This window comes from Ambystoma mexicanum, chromosome 4q (assembly GCF_040938575.1).
Source record: "Ambystoma mexicanum isolate Mex_15411 chromosome 4q, UKY_AmexF1_1, whole genome shotgun sequence".
Taxonomy (NCBI): domain Eukaryota; kingdom Metazoa; phylum Chordata; class Amphibia; order Caudata; family Ambystomatidae; genus Ambystoma; species Ambystoma mexicanum.
Window position 1 is genome coordinate 233,851,921 of NC_090928.1, and position 19,634 is coordinate 233,871,554.

Genomic DNA, 19,634 nt, shown 5'->3' on the forward strand with positions numbered 1-19,634 from the left:
TATGTTCCCTCCGCCCTGATTGGTTGAGCACAAAACATGTTCCACGGCATGCACCCACCGCGCACCAAACCGCAAGGTTCCACTATCTGGGAGGGAAGCGGAATTCTGCCAATGTTACATGAAGTTATGAACCTCTAGGGACTAGTTTCTTTATTGTAGGGTATAGTTAATAAGTGTGTGCTTGCTGGTTCCAATCCATTGTCGGTATCCAACAGTATCAATATTGTACCATATTGTTTATTTTGTTCTGTGGTGTAAGTTGCCGGGCCACTTACATCTGTTTTTTTCTTGGTACGTGTCCTAACAAGACCGTCATTTATCTTGGCGAGTTCCCCTATCTCATGCCCGCCTGGCGGAACCGGTGAGGCATACATGCCCATTCTGTAGGGAGAGGCTCCTCCTCCTCAGAATTCAGAGTCTATTTTCAGGGTGTGGAAGAGAATGCTTGAGCTTATGACGTCACTCGGCTCACCTCTGTGAAAGACACCCTCGAGGCAATACTGTACCTTCCTGTGTACGACTCCACGTATACATGAGCTCAGGTCAGGGAAAGATCCGAGGCTACGCTAATGTTGGGACTGTCGGGACTCTGGACTAGCTAGCCTTTTGGTTGTAGCCCCCGAGCTTCTATCCGGTGCTACGTCCAAAAGACCCTCGGCTATAGCCCCCGCACCAGTCCCCTAGCGAGGCCTCTGCGTAATGCTCTTCAAATACGAGAATATTGGCACAGTTCAAAAGCAAATTGAAACATACTCCTCTGCCTGGATGGAGTCAACGGGGGCCACATAATTGCTTGGAATGTATCCTTTTCCACCTGTTGTCAAGGAACGCGCTTCCCACCAGTCCCCTTCCCTGCAGGAATAAAAAAGAGGAGAGAGCGGGAGAGAGAGAGAGAGGGAGAGAGAGTGAGAGGGAGAGAGAGTGAGAGAGTGAGAGAGGTGCATTTGTTAAAATCAAACATCAAAGTAGTTTTAACAAATTAAATAACATACACTTTTTTAACTGTCCTGCACCCTAAAAGCACCCTTTCCCAAGAAGTAAAAAGTTGCACACTACAATACAGAAGATAACATATTAAATCGGGAATCAGAGTCTATTGCCAGGGTGTCACGTGATAATATCACTGCAAAAATGCCGCCATACAAGAATGGCTCTGTTTTTTTGCGGCGCTATTACTATATGGAACCTGCAGGGGACACCCCTGCAACCCACATATTTTTTTAAAGGGAGCGGCGGACTCACCCGCAACCCCACTCCCTTTTACTGCATATATTGTCCCCATAAACACTGTGGCCTATGCAGTTTCCCGGCGACTATATGTATGGAGACATTATTTATGGGGATAATATTGCCACACCATTGCCAGCTGATGCTTACCATAGCAGCAGAACTGGGGGCATGAATATGGGCATCGCGTGGCGCACCTTTCAGTTCCTGATGCCCCACTAACCCCACAAAGTAGTAAAATGCTCTTGCCCCCTGTCCCCCAAACCTACCTCTGCTATGGGCTCAGCAGGCCACTCGTCTGACTGGCCCGATATCTGCTGCAGACAATCTAATGTTTGCAGGAGGTTTTGTCAGGCCTGTCTTTGTGGCCAGTGAAGCCACGTTTTGCATCTGCTGTTTGATGTATTCTTGTTTGCTTTTGTGTGTGAGCCGGGTGCAGCAAATATTGTTACAAGTGATTGCATTTTTTTTTTTTTTTATCTGAAGCTCTGTATTTGTGCATCCGTGCCATTGTATGTTTGGGCGCCGCTGCAGACAACAGCCGGCGTGATATGCTTCACTCTACAGTGCACACGCCCATCACCAAGGGGCGCGCGCCTGGCCGCAGTGCTGTGTCTTCTGGTGACAGGCCTAAGGGCGGCTAATCTAGCCCAGGTGAGGTGCTTATCACGAGGGGGATAATGTTACTACCCACGTGCAAATCAAGTCTCTCGAGATGGCAGGCTCGCAAAACACATACTCTAGGAAAATGGCTTTATCATTGGCCAATGTTCGTAATGGTTGAAGGGCCCCTTGGGAAAGCCACGTCATTGTGTCTCTGGCTTGCAATCACAACTGTAATCTTTAGTGAGCAGTTTCTGCACAACATGCAGATTTATTATCCCTGGGCACAGACTCTTAAAATCCTCGGCAGATTTGAGAAATCACCTGCAGATTTTGAAATGTTTGGACAGTTCCAGCAGATTTCTACTCTGTGGAATTTCCGAGAATGCGGAAGTGTGGAAGTTATTTCTGCAGATTTGCACAAAGCCTTCTGTAGATTTGGAGTGTCTCTACACACGAGTGTCCTAGACAGCAAGAGCATAGCGGGAAAACGGTATTCCTCACTTTTGCCAAATTCCAATTTGTTGACTTTTTTAGCCAAATTATTTAACACCTTAGGGGGGCGTTGGGGGTGAGAGGTCGGGTGTGGAGGGTGAGAGGTCGGTGTTGGGGTGAGAAGTCGGGTGTGGTGGTCTCCCACTGTTTTTTGCGATAAAGAATGTGGAAAAATTGGCAAACATACATTTGTCAAAGTGGCATTCGGCAAAATAAAATCAAGGAAACTATTAGATCCAGGAAAACCGGGATTACCCGGGATGGCACCCATGATATTGTTTATAGTCCTGATGCAGACTTCTACTGACTATTCTGTAAACCTGGATATGCCACGCAGGGGGTTGGGGAGGGAGTCATGTGGGAACTGTAACCATTTGCACCTTGGTCAGAATGTTGGAATCCTGACAGCCAATCAGGGTCAGCGGCCTTTGTGTAATATTGGCTGGTGTAGCCATTGATCCTGATGCATGTCAGGGTTTCCCACGTTCACCCTGATGCTCCCAGCTTTTCCCACTCAACTAGTCTGTCACCCTCTCCCTCCAGCCATCCTCCCCTTGCTCGAAACTCCTCTGCCTGCCCGGCTCCTCCTCTCTGCAACGCTCCATGTGCGGCCACTGCACAGGAAGAAATGGAAAGAAGACTGACGCAGACGGTCGGGCTGAAAACAGATTGCTTATGCTTTCTGGCCTCCAAGGCTGTGTTGCTTGTGGCCATGCCAAAAGGGGGGTTTCTTTGTTTTCTTTCATTTTATGTGAGTCCCCTAGCACCTGTCTCAATATGCTGTTCCCTCAGACCTTAGTCAGGCATCCGGGCACATAAGAGTCCAAACTGCCTGCATTTATGGGCAATATTGTCCAATTATAAGAGAATGGACTTGTGTCTAGTGCCTAGTGATTCTGTTCTTACCATCCTTATGGCCCACAAACAAATTACCTATGGTACCCTGCTACCCTCTCCCATCTCTATCATGGTTCGCCCAGGTACAGAAAGAAAGTAAAGCCTTATTTCGGTAGCAATATACAATGAGGTGGATGGGTAGAATCGCACGGAGGGAGGCTATGTGCCATTTTGATCACCTTTCCCTTAGCAGTGCATGGCATGTAGTGGGAAATATGTCTGATGCGTTTCCCTTTTCCAGGAAGGGAAACAATGGCGCCTCAGATCGCATTAGATTTTGATGCACACGGATAATGTTGAATCCTATGGACTATCACCTGTTTTTACAATTGGAAAAAGAAGGTGTCATCCATAGAGGCTAATTGCAACAATGGCCACCGTGTTTGAACACGGTGGCCACCATCAATGGTCCCCCGCCATGTCTGCTTGCATGCATTGTGGTGATGCAAGTGTATTTTCTGGCATTATATAGTACAGGGATCCAGGAACCACCTGGATTCCCATAACCATTATCACCCCAGCTGGACCTAAAATCGAGCAGAGTGGACCCCAGGTCATGGGCTCATCGGAAACGAACCTGGTGGAATGCCTTTTATACGATTTCCCTGGATCCATAAGTGAGACCTTTGTACTGCGGCTCTTCTGGGATTGCTGCAGCCAACCAGAAAGGGTTTTTGTTCAATTCCAGCAGGTGCCCTGACATTGCCGATAGGTCTCACTTCCATACAGGGGCTAAAAATCTCAAGTGTACATAATACAAAAGGGATTATCAATTTGGGGTGTTGGGAAGGGATTACTGTTATGTTCGTGAGTAGAATAGTCCTGTATAGCTTCTTTAGGTCTCCATACCTGTCTAACTTCCTCCTTCTTTATACCAAGGATCACTCTCCATAGGCACTCTCCACAGGCCCAAGACTGACTGGCACTTAGGCTTTCAATGAACCAATCGTCCTACTTTATTTCTTTGCACCTAGTTATTAATGCACATTAAAAGATACATGTTTACTTCTTCCGATAAGGCTGTTAAAGTACTACGTGCACTAACGGTCCAAACATATCCATGGAGCAGTGAGGGTGAAAGCAGGGGCGCACGATTCTACATGTCTTTTTTCTATTTTTGTTGGGAGTTTTTTACTCCCTATTTTAAATTTTTGGGGGAGTATTTGTCAATTTTTAGGGAGTAAAAGTGACCGATCTGTAGGGTTGGTACCAATATTATTCGACTATTAATTACAGTAGTTCTTGAATCCTCGTTCCTTATGCCTGTCTATACTATGATATGAGCTGGTGAAAGTAATTATGTATATTTAGTTTTTATCATCAACAGTTTGATATAACTTAATGGCCTGCCATTGTGTTAGTTGGCTATCTAGCTGGACCCAGTCAACATTCAATAGCACGTTCTACTTATTTCAGAAGATACTAGCCAGTCTTGTGATAAATGATTTAACACTGGTGTATACATTTTATTTGATGTAGCACACCTCATTTTTTACTATAAGCTCTATCAGGATTTCACAAAACAAGTCCCACAATCAGTGATAAAAAAACAGTGACTACTCGTACACACAAAACGTACATCACGCATTACATCACTCACACATAATTCATAATAGGAGAGGTCACAAGGAGTTGGCCATCAAAGTGAAGTTCCAGATACATAAAGAGTGCTGCTCGTTCATTATAAAATGGAGACCTATAGCGGAAACAGATGAGATGTGCAATTTGGCTCAGTCTATGAAGGAGACCCATACTGCATAGCCGCGACACAGTGATTCCTCTGACTAATAGTAGATGTTGCATGGCCATCACAAGCAGGTGTACATGATGAGGTACCATGATTGAATTTCAATCAAAAGAAGAGTGTGTGTTCCCTCGAAGCTAGCACATATTATGAAGACTCATCCCGGATACAAAACCAGGAACTCCAGCTGCCTGGCTCATGCAGGAGGATGCACCCAGTCTTTGTTCATGTGTCACAACAATACTTCATCTTTTGGGTGCTAACATATTACACCACTTTGAATGTGTGAATGCCCTGATGAAGGTTTCCAAAATGAATGAAGCAGTCTGAAACAGTTATTGACACATTCGATTTTATGGATTCGGTGGAATACAATGGAGTAAACGATGTGGATGGCTGCGTACCTTTGCCCGACTGTTCTATAGGCAACCACTCTTAGAGCCCAATCAAGTTTCTCATTAGTGCTTACAGGCAATCACTCTTCATCATTGATGGACAGAAGTTTTGCTAAATCATGCTAAGCCACAGCTAACAACCCTTTAACCCACCCACACATATATTCTCATTATGTCTTTTCGTTATAAAAGTTTTGGTATAAAAGAATTTCTTCATTAAAGATTTGTTATAAAGACGGCATACCCTTTATCAGACATTCAAGTAGTCTTGCGGGTAAAGGTGCCACCCCTGGTCCTAACAACCTGGTTTTGAAGCTAGCCTTCTGTACCTTTTAAGGCAATCTAACAGATGAAAGCAATTGAAGGGTGCAAATGGCTTCTTTTTTTCTGTATCGAGGATATGAGAAATCTGGCTCAACAGTTACACTTTGTTTAGGGTACTACCACACCCAACGGAAGTTGCCCCCACCCGATCCCAATCCTGGCCCTCCCAGATGAAAACACCTGGAGCTCGGCCTGACTGAGAACCAGGGTCCTTGGAAGAATTGTCTGTGGCAAATCTCACTTGAGGTATCCTCCACAGATGTGACATGTAGAGAAATGACCCGTCCCTTCCAGAATTCAACCCTGCCCCATAGTGAGGTGACAGCTGGGAGCAGGGTTACCGCGTGAAAGAAGTGAAAAGTGGAAAACACCTGGGTTCGGTAGCGTGGATATGCACTTCACAGCAGTAGCAGAGTTGCAGTGCAGAGGCAGGATCTGTAATAGCAGGAAGCATCCTAGGTCATGGGCAGCACTAGACAGGAAAGTTGGCTTGTGATTAAACATCTAATATTCGATTTGGTGGGGCTCAACCTGGGTTCGAGCTGCTCTGTGTCAATGTGATATGTGATGTGCGGCAGAAGCCCTAGACTTGGCGTGGTCCCTGCCCTAAAATAACAATCGACAAGGTGAAAATGCAAAGAAAGATGCGTCTGGACCTCAATGCGCTCTCAACATTAGAATTTGGGAAAATCGAGAATATGATGCTCCACTTGGCTATTAACTTGAATAAAGAAATTACACTGATTCCCACAGAGAAATCTCTTTAGAAATGTATTGGATAATGATAGCAAGAAAGCAAAGAAAACAAACAGCCAACACGAGTTTCAACCATTAAACGGTCCTCCTCAGAGCACCATATTGCTCTAAATTCACTCGTCAATTGGATGCAATTACCGACTATATTGGCCCTAGTTTTCTGAATGGATGCCCTTGGGTTTATACCACAACGCATTGAACGAATGCAAGTTAGGTTGCATCTAAAGCAAAACCATGAAACACAGTGTACATTTTTCGATAATGAGCGGGTTGTTTAGATCCGTGACCATGTTGGATCTGAATGCAGTGCCCCGCGTATTATCGATAATACGCAGAAAGCTGCATTCAGATCCATTATAGAAAAAATGTCCACTGTGAGGAAGACAGTGTAATGGTCGAAAAACACATATTGGCTGTTTGTCTTTTTAATTTTGTGGCTATCATTATCCAGTACATTTTTTTAAACTTCTTTTTATTTGCTTTTCAACACCAAAGGATTAGGCAGTACAGTGGGATACATGTGGTATAAATTCGAAAATTGCATAATTTTCCCATCTGTAATCCATGCCGTTACCTAAGTGTGTGTCATCTCTCATTATAATCCCATCAGGTGTATACAGCAGAAGCTTGCGACCAAGTCCATCACTGACCTCGTATGCCACTTGTTCTTAGCCAAACCGAGTCTGAAGACCTCAATGAAATAACAAGTAACAAAATCCCTTGCATGCTTTAGCCCAGTCTGTCGCCACCTCTGCCCCCTTCCCTACTTCCCCTAATGCCCATCCCAGGTCTGCATCATGTTCCAGTTTCACCATTACTGCCACTACGCAGGTTTCAAGGGGGCCTATCATTCGAGGGTACAAACATTGCCTGAGTTAACATGTTCCATGCCACCACATCATCACCGACCTACCTCTGACCTCTGTACATTGCCATACCACTGTCTCTGCCTCTGCCCATCTCCTCAGATATCCCCACCACGTCTCGATTCTGGGGCCCCCAGCAGTCTTCCACGCAATTGTTATTCTGCGCTTGGCCAAAGCACATATGAGGTCCTTCATCCTGTTAAGGTGAGCCTCCACACGCCTCAGGGGAACATTCGCAGAAGGCACGACTCTGGTGTCCAGTCGTGCATGTCTATCCCCCCTTTAGACACCCTGATGGTGATCTCCTGCCAGAAAGCTCTAATCACCGGACATGACCAGAACATGTGCAACATGTCCGCTTTTTCGCTTGCGCATCTTGGACATTTCTGTTCTTCTGCTCTGAAAAATGTGAGATTGCATGTGGGGTGAGGTATGCCCTGTGTGTAACATATAATTGCATCAATTTCACCCTCGAATTTCTGGACACCTTCCGTGTGTATATCAACGCTCCCCCCTCGTCTTCCCCCTCATCACCACTTTGAAGGATTCCCACAAGGTTCCTGACCTATCCACACTCCCTGAGTTTAGGGTGAAAAACTCCTCAATCGTGTCTCCCATATGGGTTCTGAACGGATGGTTGAACAGTGCTTCCGCTCTCAGTCGCAACATCAGGATTAGAGGCTTTCCCACAGTTTTCTGCCACGTTACCGCCAAAAGTGCATGATTTGAGAGTACTCTGGCTTTATATTCTGCTGTGACGAATTCATCTAAATAGTCAGTGCCTGTGAGCATCTAATCGATGCGTGTGTGCATGAGTAATTTGAGTACTCCCTTCTACTCCCATGCAGCTGCCCCCAAATGTCTACTAACTCCAACTCCCTCAGCAGGGTACCTAGTGTCATCGCCGGAGGAGCCGGCCTGCTGTGTCTATTATCGGACCTATCCAGCCCAGGGTCTAATGTACAATTAAAATCCCACCCTATATCCCCACGGCTCCCCGATATGGTGGCACTCTAGGGTAAGCAGACTTGAAAGAGGAGTGGGCGTCATGATTTGGGGCATATGTGTTGATTATGCAAATCTCCCATTGTTCCAGAAACCCGTGCACAATGGTCATCCTGCCCTCATTGTCCTGCTTGAATTCAACCAGCTTAAAGTGTAAAGAAGGGGCCACCCATATAATTGTTGCCCTGGCGTATGCAGAATAGGCAAACCCATATGAATTTCCCCCCCACTTCTTAATAAGACTAGCCTGTCTGGCCTCCATGAGAAGTGTCTCCTGCAGGAGTGTAATGTGTTCTCCCTTGCCTCGTAGCTATGTATACACCCTATTCCACTTGATGAGGCTGTTGAGCCCCCTAACTTTCCAAGAGATAATCTTTATGTCACCCATCCCAATACTGCCACTTCCACCCGCCATGGCGTCCCACTCGCCATTCCTCGGGCCTTCCTCCTCCCACCTGGTCCAGTCCTGTCAAAGCCAGCAACCAGCCCCCAGCCATTTTAGGACCCCCGGACTCATCGCTACCGAGCATTTCCCTCAGTCACAACCTCAGATACCCTTTGTTTGGGCACGTTCCACCATGAAGCCTTGCAATAGGGCACCCGGCCCTACTTCCTGCTGCAACATGTTTTCCACATACGTTGTGGGGTCCTTTCCCTCCACCCCCTCGGTAGGCCCCGTAGGCATATGTTGTTCTGCCGTGCATCCTCGGCCCTATTTTCTAACACCACCACCTTCATTGTTAGTTCCCATACCTCTGTCAGGGCGCTACTGATGCTTTGCTTATTTTCGTCCGCTTGGGTCTCCACTGTCCGTACTCTATTGGGCAAGCGCCCGCACATCCTGCCTCAGGAGACCCACATCTATTATGACCTCATCAATCTTCCTCTCAAATGTAGTTTGGAGCACAGCGATGGCTTTCAGGATCTGATTCTCCTCTGTCTGCACTACCGGATGGGAAAACATCTATGTGGCATTGCCCTCTTCCGGGGACGCGCCGCTTCCCTCGTCCTTGCACGCAAAGGTGTCCATCCTGGTCTGCCTTGTCTTTGCGCTGCTTTTCAGGCATACACTCAGTGTTGCGCCCACTTGGGGCAGCAACAATTGGCAGCTATGCACTTGATACCAGTATCAAGTATTTCCATCAACAAGTTGCAATCCACAGGCCACATATTGCCTCTCCATCACTGAGTAGCTTAACCATTTCCGATATAGAAGACACACGACTTCTTATGTCACTTAACATTGATACTGCTAGCACCTCCAATGGCTTACAACAGGAATTAGGCATTCACCAACATAATTTTGAAATGATGGAGCACAAACCCAGATCTAAATTTGTACCAGCTATTACTGATGCTACTGTTATAGACACCTTTTATCAGGCAGTCATTCAAGATATACACAAACAAATAGATTGTTCCCAGTTTCAGTCAACCAAGAGCAATCTCACTCTTTCCGAAAAAAATGCTCTCAAAAATCTTGCTGAGGATACGAGCATTGTCATTAAAGAAGCCGATAAAGGTGGTAATATTGTCATTTTAAATACTGCAGATTATATTACTATGGCTAATGAACATCTGAGTACTCCTGGATGTTATCAATTGTTACCTGGCAACCCTACCAAAGAGACGGTATCTGAATTGAAAGTTTTGTTATATGACTGGCACTCACGTGGGACATTGACAGATGAGGAAAAGGCTTTCCTTTACAGACCTAATCCGGTCATTCCTACAATGTATTTTCTGCCCAAAATTCATAAGGCATACACAACATTACCCCAGGTACGACCTATTATGAGTGGCTTAGGATGGGCCACTGAGGGACTTTCCCAGTACATTGATTCTGCAATCAAGGATATGGTACCAGCATTACCAGCCTACCTACGAGATTCCACTCAAACACTGGAGATTTTACATCAGTTAAAATGGTGCCCCAATTATCTTCTAGCCACGTTTGATGTTAAAGCATTGTACACATCGATACAGCATCGATTAGCTCTTCAAACCATTGATTACACTTTTCGCAACCACTCAGCATCACATAGTCAACATGTTTACATGATCAAAGATTTCTTGCATTTCACGTTAGCACATAACCAGTTTTTGTTTAACAATCAATATTATTTACAGATGAAAGGAGTAGCCATGGGTGCGAAATATGCCCCTTCTTTGGCTAACTTATTCATGGGTTTTTTTGAGGACAAACACATATACACAGACCACCCATATAAACAGAATCTCATAGTATGGAGATGCTACATAGATGACGTCCTGGTCATTTGGAATGGGACGTCTTCGTCCTTTGTTGGTTTTTCTGAATATCTTAATCGTAATAATTTTGGCATATAATTTTCTGGACATGTGAGCTCTCAGTCTATGGAATTCCTTGATCTTCAGATAAACATTGTGAATGGTGAACTACAAACTCAAACCTTTCGGAAACCCACCGCAGTTAATGCTATGTTGCATGCCTCCAGCTGCCATAAAAAATCTGTCATTTCTAACATCCCATTTGGAGAATTTTATCGTGCGAGACGTAATTGCAGTACTGACATGGCTTTTCAACATGAGTGTCGCATGATTAGGCGGAGGTTCTATGAACGTGGATATAGTAGTCAATGCATTAAGCAAGGGTTTAATCGTATCAACACATTCACTCAGGATCAGACGTTGGTTACGAATACAGAATCTACCAGACCAAGTCTGGAGTATGTACAGTTCATAACGAAATATTCAGAAGACCATTGTATGCTTTATCGCCTGTTAAGCAAACATTGGCATTTGTTGAGACTTGACCCAGAGCTTCTACTTTATGTCTCGGCTACACCCAAACTCATCTTTACTCGTAATAAAACATTGCGCAACAAACTCTGCCCTTCGTTTTTACAACCAAAGCCTACTCATGCACAGCCTCTGACTTGGCTTCCACCCAAACCTGTTGGTTTTTTCAAATGTGGTCTATGCAATTTTTGCCAATATGCTCTTATTCAAAATACATTTAGTTGCCACCATGGTTTGTCAATTCACATTTCTGATTTTATTAATTGTAAATCGAAATTTGTGGTGTATGCTATTTTATGCGTATGCCGCAAAGTATATGTTGGTTCTACTATAGGAGAACTGCGAGTTCGCATTCGAGAACATTTTGCACACCTGAAGAGTCAAGATCCGAAGCTGCCTCTTGCACTTCATTGGCAACAGAATCATCAAATGGATTCAGTAAAAGATCTTAAGTTCATTGGGCTCATTCAAGCGCATTCCCACCCAAGAGGCGGGGACCGTCAATTACTTTTACGCCAGCTTGAGGCACGCACCATCGCCAAACTTCGTTGTACCAGTCTTGGTCTCAACACGGACACGGAACTAAATGTATTTTTGTAATGCTTTACATAAATGCTGGTGCACATTTCCTATACTTGCAGTAACTGCATTTTCATTATTCCCTGTTTGTTTTTATGTATTCACTTTTAGTCAAATTTAAACAACCCAGATCGTCAGGAATCGCTGCCAGTTCCTAATTGCTCATCCGTCCACTGCTGTCATTGAATATTCGAGAGATTTGTGATTTTTAAAAAAATGTTTTTTTTTTTTTTTTTTAATTCCAATTAAAATATTTTTATTATTTCTATTTGCATGCACACTGCCATTACAGCTTATTATGCATTAGACTTTTATTTAATATTTATTAGTTGTGCTAACGGATGTAGACATTCTCTAGGGCACATATAAAATGCAAGCGCTTGCCTTATTTAATACAAGGACTACCATTACCACAATTCCATGCACTAAATTTAACCACATGACTGAGTCATGTGACACATTTTTAGGTTCTTTTCTCTAAACACATGGAAGGAATGAACTGCACAACACTGATTTCGTGAAGCGTTTGGACTTTGGCCACAGTGGGGAACCAGCCCCTGAACTCACAGGTATGGGTTTGACAGTACCTTCAGAGTATCTCACTGTTAGAACGATTTTCACAAATATTCATGTTATTTGACCCATCTGCGGAATTGGGTTTTGATGCATTGTCTTTCCTTGGCAGTTGCAACGTTTGAACAAACTCCCATGTTCTGGGAATGTACCACACTGTATCAGTAACAGAGACTGCTTCAGGTATTGCTGTCCATTATTTTTACGCATTTGGATTTTTTTGACAACCCATTCAAGTCATAAATCGATCTCTTGTCAAGGCAACTCATGCCTTGGGCTTCTTTGTTTATGTATTTTTCAGTTATTTGCCGCTTATTTTCTTGAGGAGAATCAACTACTTTAGAATTGGCCCATATATCTGCCCCCCCAGGAGGGCTTTGGGTTTTCCAACGCAGTTTGAATAACATACGGTAAAACATTTATTCATTCTAACATTTATATCACACACGGGTGACAATGTAACAATACATTTTACCACCATGAGGCGCATGAGGGATGAGCATTTTGATCCCTGGCACAATAGTTTGTTACCTTTGCACTATGCGTGTACATGGGATTAACTAATTGTAAAAATGTACCAGTTGTTTATTCATTTAGGATTCAGGCTTATGGTGTTTTTTTTTTTTTTTCTCTCTCTCTTTTTTACATATTATTTTGTTTTCATCATATGGACATTCACATATTGGCACTTCGACCGCGATTTTTGGTTCGACAATATATGGTAATAAATCAAATGTTTTTTATTTACTTCTTATTTACTTGGAATATGTTTCACATTGAAATGGTTGCTTTGCTCTTTGACATGATGTAATGTACATATGGGCTTTTTTTTTTCTTGTTTGCATTTCTCTTCTTTAACCCTGGCCTCCTCTTCTTCCTCTGCTGGTTAATTTTGGTTTAAATTTCAAATGTTCTTATCTTTATGTCATGATTACATAATATATTGTTGTATTTGAATGCATATGAATCATACGAACACCACAGTCTTGCCTTGAAAAGGACCCGTTGTTCTGGGTCGAAACACGTGTCGGCAGTCTTGTTTTTGCATCATTTCATAAAATCTGTTTCAACAGCGTATTTTGACTGAAGAATCTACTTGCTTTGGACTCTTTGTTTCACCGTATCTGTTGTCCAGTTACACACTCAATTTGAATAGGACATTTACCATTTGCTCAGGGCTGCGCAATCATTTAGAGGTGACAATTTCAAGTGTTTGCACTTGATACCACAGCTGCACTTTTCCAGATTCTTTATGCAAAGCCCAGCCAGTTGAGTTTATCTGCTGCCTGAGGGGATGTTGCCAGGTGGTGCGCCACTTCCTTACCTGGATGCTTTCTCCTGCAGTGTCCCCCCACACGGGCATCTCCCCCACCCCCAAGCAGTGCCAGCTCCTTTTGCGTTATCTGTTCAATAGTACAGAGCGTTTGATTGTCACACTGGTGCACGTCTTGCAACTGAAAAACTAGTGATTGGCTGGAGTTTGCAGACCTCCGGGAGGCGATATCCAAAGGCCAGATGTTGGCCACCACTTGTCAGTCCAACTCAAGACAGCTGGTGAAAGTCACCCAGGATCCGTTAACAAAGGCTGTGTATCACTTCAGAGGTGTGGTGTCATCACAGGGTTGCCACAGGGACGGGGGCTCCCAGGGAACATCCAGCAATTGTAAAGGGAACAATCTCGAGTAATTGTTGGTAAAGTATTCTGGGCTGGGAAGGAGGCCCCTGTCGGTTGTTCTAGAAATGTCCCCAAGCTGCAGGATCCTGAAGGCGTCCCCGGAGGAATCTATAAATGTCGCAATGAGAGGGAGCGAGAGTCGAGGCGTTAACTGCCTTGGCCTCTTACTGGTAAAGCAGGAATGTAGGGGCCAGGCTGAGCTTCCCTTGAAGACTTCTGTGTTCAAAATTGCCCCCACCCTATCACCCCCATGCAGTGGGGGCTCAGGTGCACATTGTTCTCATAACTCAGGGGTCCCACATATCCTCCACTTCAGGCAGCAGGACATGTAACACAGGCACCACGGCTCCATCGTCCCTATCTGAGAGATGAGCCGCTAGTCTCCAGGCTGTGCAACTCAGGCTTGCCACATGGGGGCACCCACCTGTTGTCCAGGCCTCCTCCGCTTCACAAATCACTACCGCCAAGGAGGCCACCTAGGAGGCCGCAAAGGACTCACTGCCAGGGCCCTTCAGCGGCCACTCCACCGTCAGTTTAACCTTGGTGTACAATGTTGCTGCGGGGTGTCAGCCTGTCCTCGCCTCACTGCGCTCCCGGAATGCTCCAAGCCGTATCCCCCAGAGGCGGCCTCAGCGCATACGTTTGCCACAGGAAGAGACTCCAGCACAGTGTCTCCCACTCCGTCTGGGCTTGTAAAACTGCGCGCCTTGGTGTCAGCCACAGAGAAGGCTCTGGTTCCCCCTGTGCCTCCTCTAGCCGCAGCCCTGCTAGGTGGCCGGCGCCATTTTTACCAGTTGCCGCTCCACTCTTGGTCACGATACACCGGCTCTCTGTGCTTCCCAGAGACCGCTGACGTCTCTCAAGCTTCTCACAATGGCCGGCTTCGTTCTCAGTCCCTCACAGCACCATTTTACCGATGTAAGACATGTAAGGCGTATCAATGTGCCGGATCAGACAGGAGCTCTCAGCTAAACCGTCCTCACACCATGACTGCTGGCCACGCCCCCATCCAATACATTTCTTAAGAGATTTCTCTGTGGTAATCAGTGTAATTTCTTTATTCAAGTTAAAAACCAAGTGCTTATCATATTGTCAATTTTCCTAAATTCGAATGTTGAGAGCCCACTGAGGTCCACACACATCTTTTTTTTGCATTTCCACCTGGTTTGTAATGAAGTCGCCAGCCTGAAACTGGGGTGAAAGTTCGGAGAGCCATGTTCGGGGATCAATGCCAAGCGATGCTGTGTCTGTGGGAAGTGGGGGAAGACCGCCTACTTCAACCCACCCCACTCCACTCTTGTGGCAAGAGCTTGTCATGTGGAGCCCACTAGAGGTACTGTCCCTTTAAGGGGGCTTGCTGTGGTAAAACCCCATTTCACAATGCCGCCCTCACAAATAGTCTGAAACCCTGATGTGGACATTCAGATTGAGACAGCCCCTCCTACACCTCATCCATTGGGAAATACCTCTAGCCTCGAGGAGGTAAGTGCGGGAGTCAGCAATGACTTTTGCACATGACCATAAGACTCCCTCTGAATGGGAATACATTTGTGCTAGAGAAATCCCTGTGCTGCAGGCTCGGTGCTTGACAGGATAATGCATATCGGCTCCACAGGATGCGGAGCCCAAGGGTGCTCAGCTGCCTTTGCACATGAGGGAGGAACAAATCCAAGATGGAGGCAAGACCATTTGTTGGCTCAGTCTGCAGAGGCAGGCCACAAATGTTAACCTTCTCTGTGCTGTCCCTATATATATGTATACTGCTATGTACCCCCGCTGTCCTGCTCTCGTGCTTGGTTGCAGGAACTTTACTGACAACCACCATATCACACTACTACGCTTACTCTCTCCTATACACCATCACTCAACTAGAACACAGCAATACTATTACACATTCGGTATAGCTGTTCTCATACTAACATGACCCCACAAACTCCTCATCATCCTAATAAAACACAGCTAGCTGAGCACATACCGCTAGCTTTAGGCATCTCCTCATGCCTAACACTGCCAGAACTCAGTCTGGGTGTCCACCCTCCAGACTGAACTCATCCAACTGATTTCCTCAGCATCACACCTACCGCTAATAAGCAGCTATCATGCAACAACCACATCAGCTGCACACCTATCCGGTGCGCCCACGCACTATACGACACTCTCTCTCTCTACTGACTTGAACTGCGGCTCCCGAGGGCGTTCAACCTACCAGCACTTTGAGATCATACCAATGTTACATAAGGTGCTATATAAATGCCAAATAACATAAAATAACATAACAAAGGTGGAAGGGCTAGAAATGTGACAGGAAAGTCACAGAACAATTCTGACAAACTAATCAGGTGCGCTGAATCCTGTTTTGTGCGGGGTGTCTTTGGACGTGAGGAACCCATTTACGGTAGGGGGTCTGGCAGAAAGGTTTGGGCAGTTGAAACGAGTGGAAGCATGGAGCAGGGACCTGGAGGAAATAAACCAAGGAGGGGAGGGTGGAGCTTGAGAGTGATGCAGGAGGTTGAACGGAGAAGGATAGGGGAAAAAACTACTGAAGGTGGAAAGATAGGAATAACTCGGGTGAGGAGGTGAGAGAGGAGGTGGGGGGCTAATAGGGCGTTGAAGAGAGGAAACCAGGTGGAAGGAGGATGGTGGAAGTAGGAAGTCGAACCAATCAAGCGAAGGAGAGAAAGAAGGAGTGATTAACCAGAAAGAGAGGAGAAGAAGGAAGAGAACGAACTAGAGGTGAAGAATAACAAAGGAGTCAGAGAAAGACCAGGAGGGGAAGAAGTTGTGAATCCTTTAGGAGAAAATACAGTGGAAAACTTGACAGAGAGCATGGAGGTGGGGAGGCAGAATGAGAAGTTGTCTAGGAGGTGGGAGAGGAGGTTGAAGTAGAGGTCAAGCATGAGGTGCTAGTGCTCCTCTTCGGAATGATAATGTCCCAGCTCATTGAGAAGGTAAAAGGGGGCTGGGGGTCGGGAAGAGGGACATGCTCTCTGGCCAAGGGAAAGACCAGAGTAGGTGTTCCGGTCCTTGTGGAGACTATTGGGCCTCGCCTGGCATCATCCCGGCCTCCTATCCTTTGCTGGCTAGGCCAGCAGGGCCGCCCAGAGATTCAAGAGCAAGAGTCCGGAGAACCTAACAACCAGGACCAGAGGGAGCTGACAATTAACCTAAGAACCAAGAAAGAAGTACAGGGCCACTCAAAGTCACAAACTATGAGCAACTGTTTAATTATACCTGGGAAGTACGCTGTGTGAGAGATGTCGTTGCATCAAGAGAACCTTTTAATGAGCAGAGACTTTTTACTGCAGTGAGCCTAGAGAAAAGCCATCCTCTGTTTGGTGTTTCCCTTTTTACTTTGCCTAAGTCTTGTAACCATCCACAAATTCACTTTTGTAAAGCATAGAATGTTTGTGTCTGTCCCTCATTAAATTAATACCCCTCTGCTTCATGGCGAGAGGCACTGGACGAATGAAAGAAAGGTACAGTGGAGACAGAAGAAATACTGGGGGAGACGCAGCAGGAGAATGAAGAACAGGGTAGAGTGAAGGTCAACTTCCAAGAGGTTCAAAGAATAGAGACATTTGGAAAAATTCAACTTCTAGCACAGGCGAAAAAATGAAAAATCCCCATCCTGGTACCTGAAGCCAAGTGACGTGGCTAATGAACGTCCTCATCCTCTTTCACAGTATTCGTGGGCAGCTCTTGCATGCTACACATGGACGCAGAAGTGCGTCTTCTTGCTTTGGGGTCTCCAAAAAAGGTGGGCAATAGACCACTATCTTGCAACAGCCATGCCTGTGCAGTCCTGTCCGGGGAGTGTAGAGGGTGTGTGGCCCCAGTTGGCTCGTGTAAGGCCGCCATCAGCATCGCTGGCAAACCTGGCGGGGTGAGCAAGAAGGCGAGCCGAGAGAGGAGTCTGTTCCGTGCCTGGCACAGACAGAGCAGCCCGCTGCCTCCACCGTTGCCATCGGGACCACCACCTGGACCAGAGGTGGACGATAGCAAGAGTCTGTGCGAGATCTAGCCTCATTACTAGTTTGCTGGTCCGGAAACAATGGTGCCGGTAAGCTTACTGGCACCGTTGTTTCTGCACCGTCAAACTACGAGTCTGCTGCCGGGTGCCATTTTGCCCACCACATCTGCCCTGGCGGGCGAAACGGCACCCGCCAGCAGGCTCTGGCGGAAGCACTGGCACTGTTGTACACAGTCCTATGGGACTCAAAGGGACTGGGGATTTACAATTACCGGCGCTTGACTTGCGGGACCGCCGGGGTTGTGATGGCCCAGTGGTTCCTGCAAGTCAGGCGCCGGTATATGATTACAGGTCCGGCGGCTACCTGTAGCTATTACTGGCACGGTTACCGCCGGACTCGTAGAGTGCTGATTGCATTATTCCTTAACCTATGCAATGGGGGTTAGTCAAGCCTAATCCCTGGTTCGTGTGACCAGAATAAAACGCATAGAGCGCACGCACTATACAGTTTCCTAGGGGCGTTAATTGGGACAGGTGGGCAAAATTAAATTGGCAGAGACCTTGTCAAGCAATCCGCCTTCAGATTCTCCTGATGGAGCACGGAGCAAGAAACATGCCCCGTGTGCTTGCGGGAGCCATGCAGAGAATTTGCCAGTGTCTCTAGCCCTATCTCACTAGGATGTGGGCAGAGAGGAGTGAATCTCCAGGGATTATCACCTGGTTTTTGCACCAGAAAAGGTAAGTGCAAGCCAGGTGGGTTCATGGTATTGCCAGCCGCCATGGAGGCCGGCATTGAAGCTTGCTTCCTGGTTGGGGCAGTAAAGGACTAGGAAACGGAGAACCACCACCAATGTTCGTGCCATTTTTGCTCCCAGACCAGAAAACCATCAACAACCCCCGGAGGGGACCGCGGATGTGGTCGGCCTGAGGAGATAATAGTGCTCAGATAAAATGAGTCTGTACGTTGGAGCGTGCCTGGTGAGTGCATGTGCAAGGTTCCGTCAGTTTGAAAGCGTGATTGTACCTTTTGATATCGGCCTGTGGCTGCATTTTCTTTCCTTGTAGATGTCAAATTGCATTTTCGAAAGAATTCCTGCAACCAATATCAAACAAGGATAATCTTTTGGGGGCGCTGCAGTTGTTAAAAAACATAGATGGCCATCCATTATAGGAAGAGTAGATCGTGGACATACAAGGTGGGCGTTCATGAGCTTTTGAAGGGCCTGTCCCCCATGGGATTGTGGGAAAGAAGAGAGGAAAGAAGGGGCATGACAGGCGGAAGTGAAGACTGGAAGAAGGTATAAATTGGTTCTTTTGAGAAATTATAGTCATTCATTGGGGACGACTGTATTTCCATTGCAATTATCTTGCGAAGTAACACCTAAGTACTTTGCATTAATCTTAACTCTGTTTTGAAATGTTGGATTACTCAACAATATGCCTGACAGATATTCAGAGTACTGCAGAGGTCTGATTAGGTACAATACAGATGCTGTATATTAATATGCAAATTGGGCATTCGCGCTTATGTAAAGGGATGCACAGGAATAGAAACTGCCTGAGTAGGCAGAGCGATACATTCAATTAAAAAGACATTTAGAACTTGCCCAGCGCAGCATATCTGTGCGTCAATATTTTCACTCGGCTCTGCCCCCGCAAAGGATGAGAGGATAGCTCGCTCGAAAGGATCAAAGTACTTCCGCTGGAATTCAAAGGATGGTTGGGGGGGGGGGGATGCCACTTG

At 46.0% G+C, this 19,634-nt stretch overlaps 1 protein-coding gene across 7 annotated transcripts in view; it reads right to left on the reverse strand.

Annotated features, from left to right (window-relative positions):
* FYN (FYN proto-oncogene, Src family tyrosine kinase) overlaps nt 1-19,634 on the reverse strand; it is a 776,649-nt gene that overhangs the window by 232,806 nt on the left and 524,209 nt on the right. For all 7 annotated transcript variants that reach the window (XM_069607784.1, XM_069607781.1, XM_069607783.1 and 4 more), the window contains one exon: nt 754-852. In XM_069607784.1, coding sequence (XP_069463885.1) covers nt 754-852 — 99 coding nt within the window. The remainder of the gene's footprint in view (nt 1-753; nt 853-19,634) is intronic.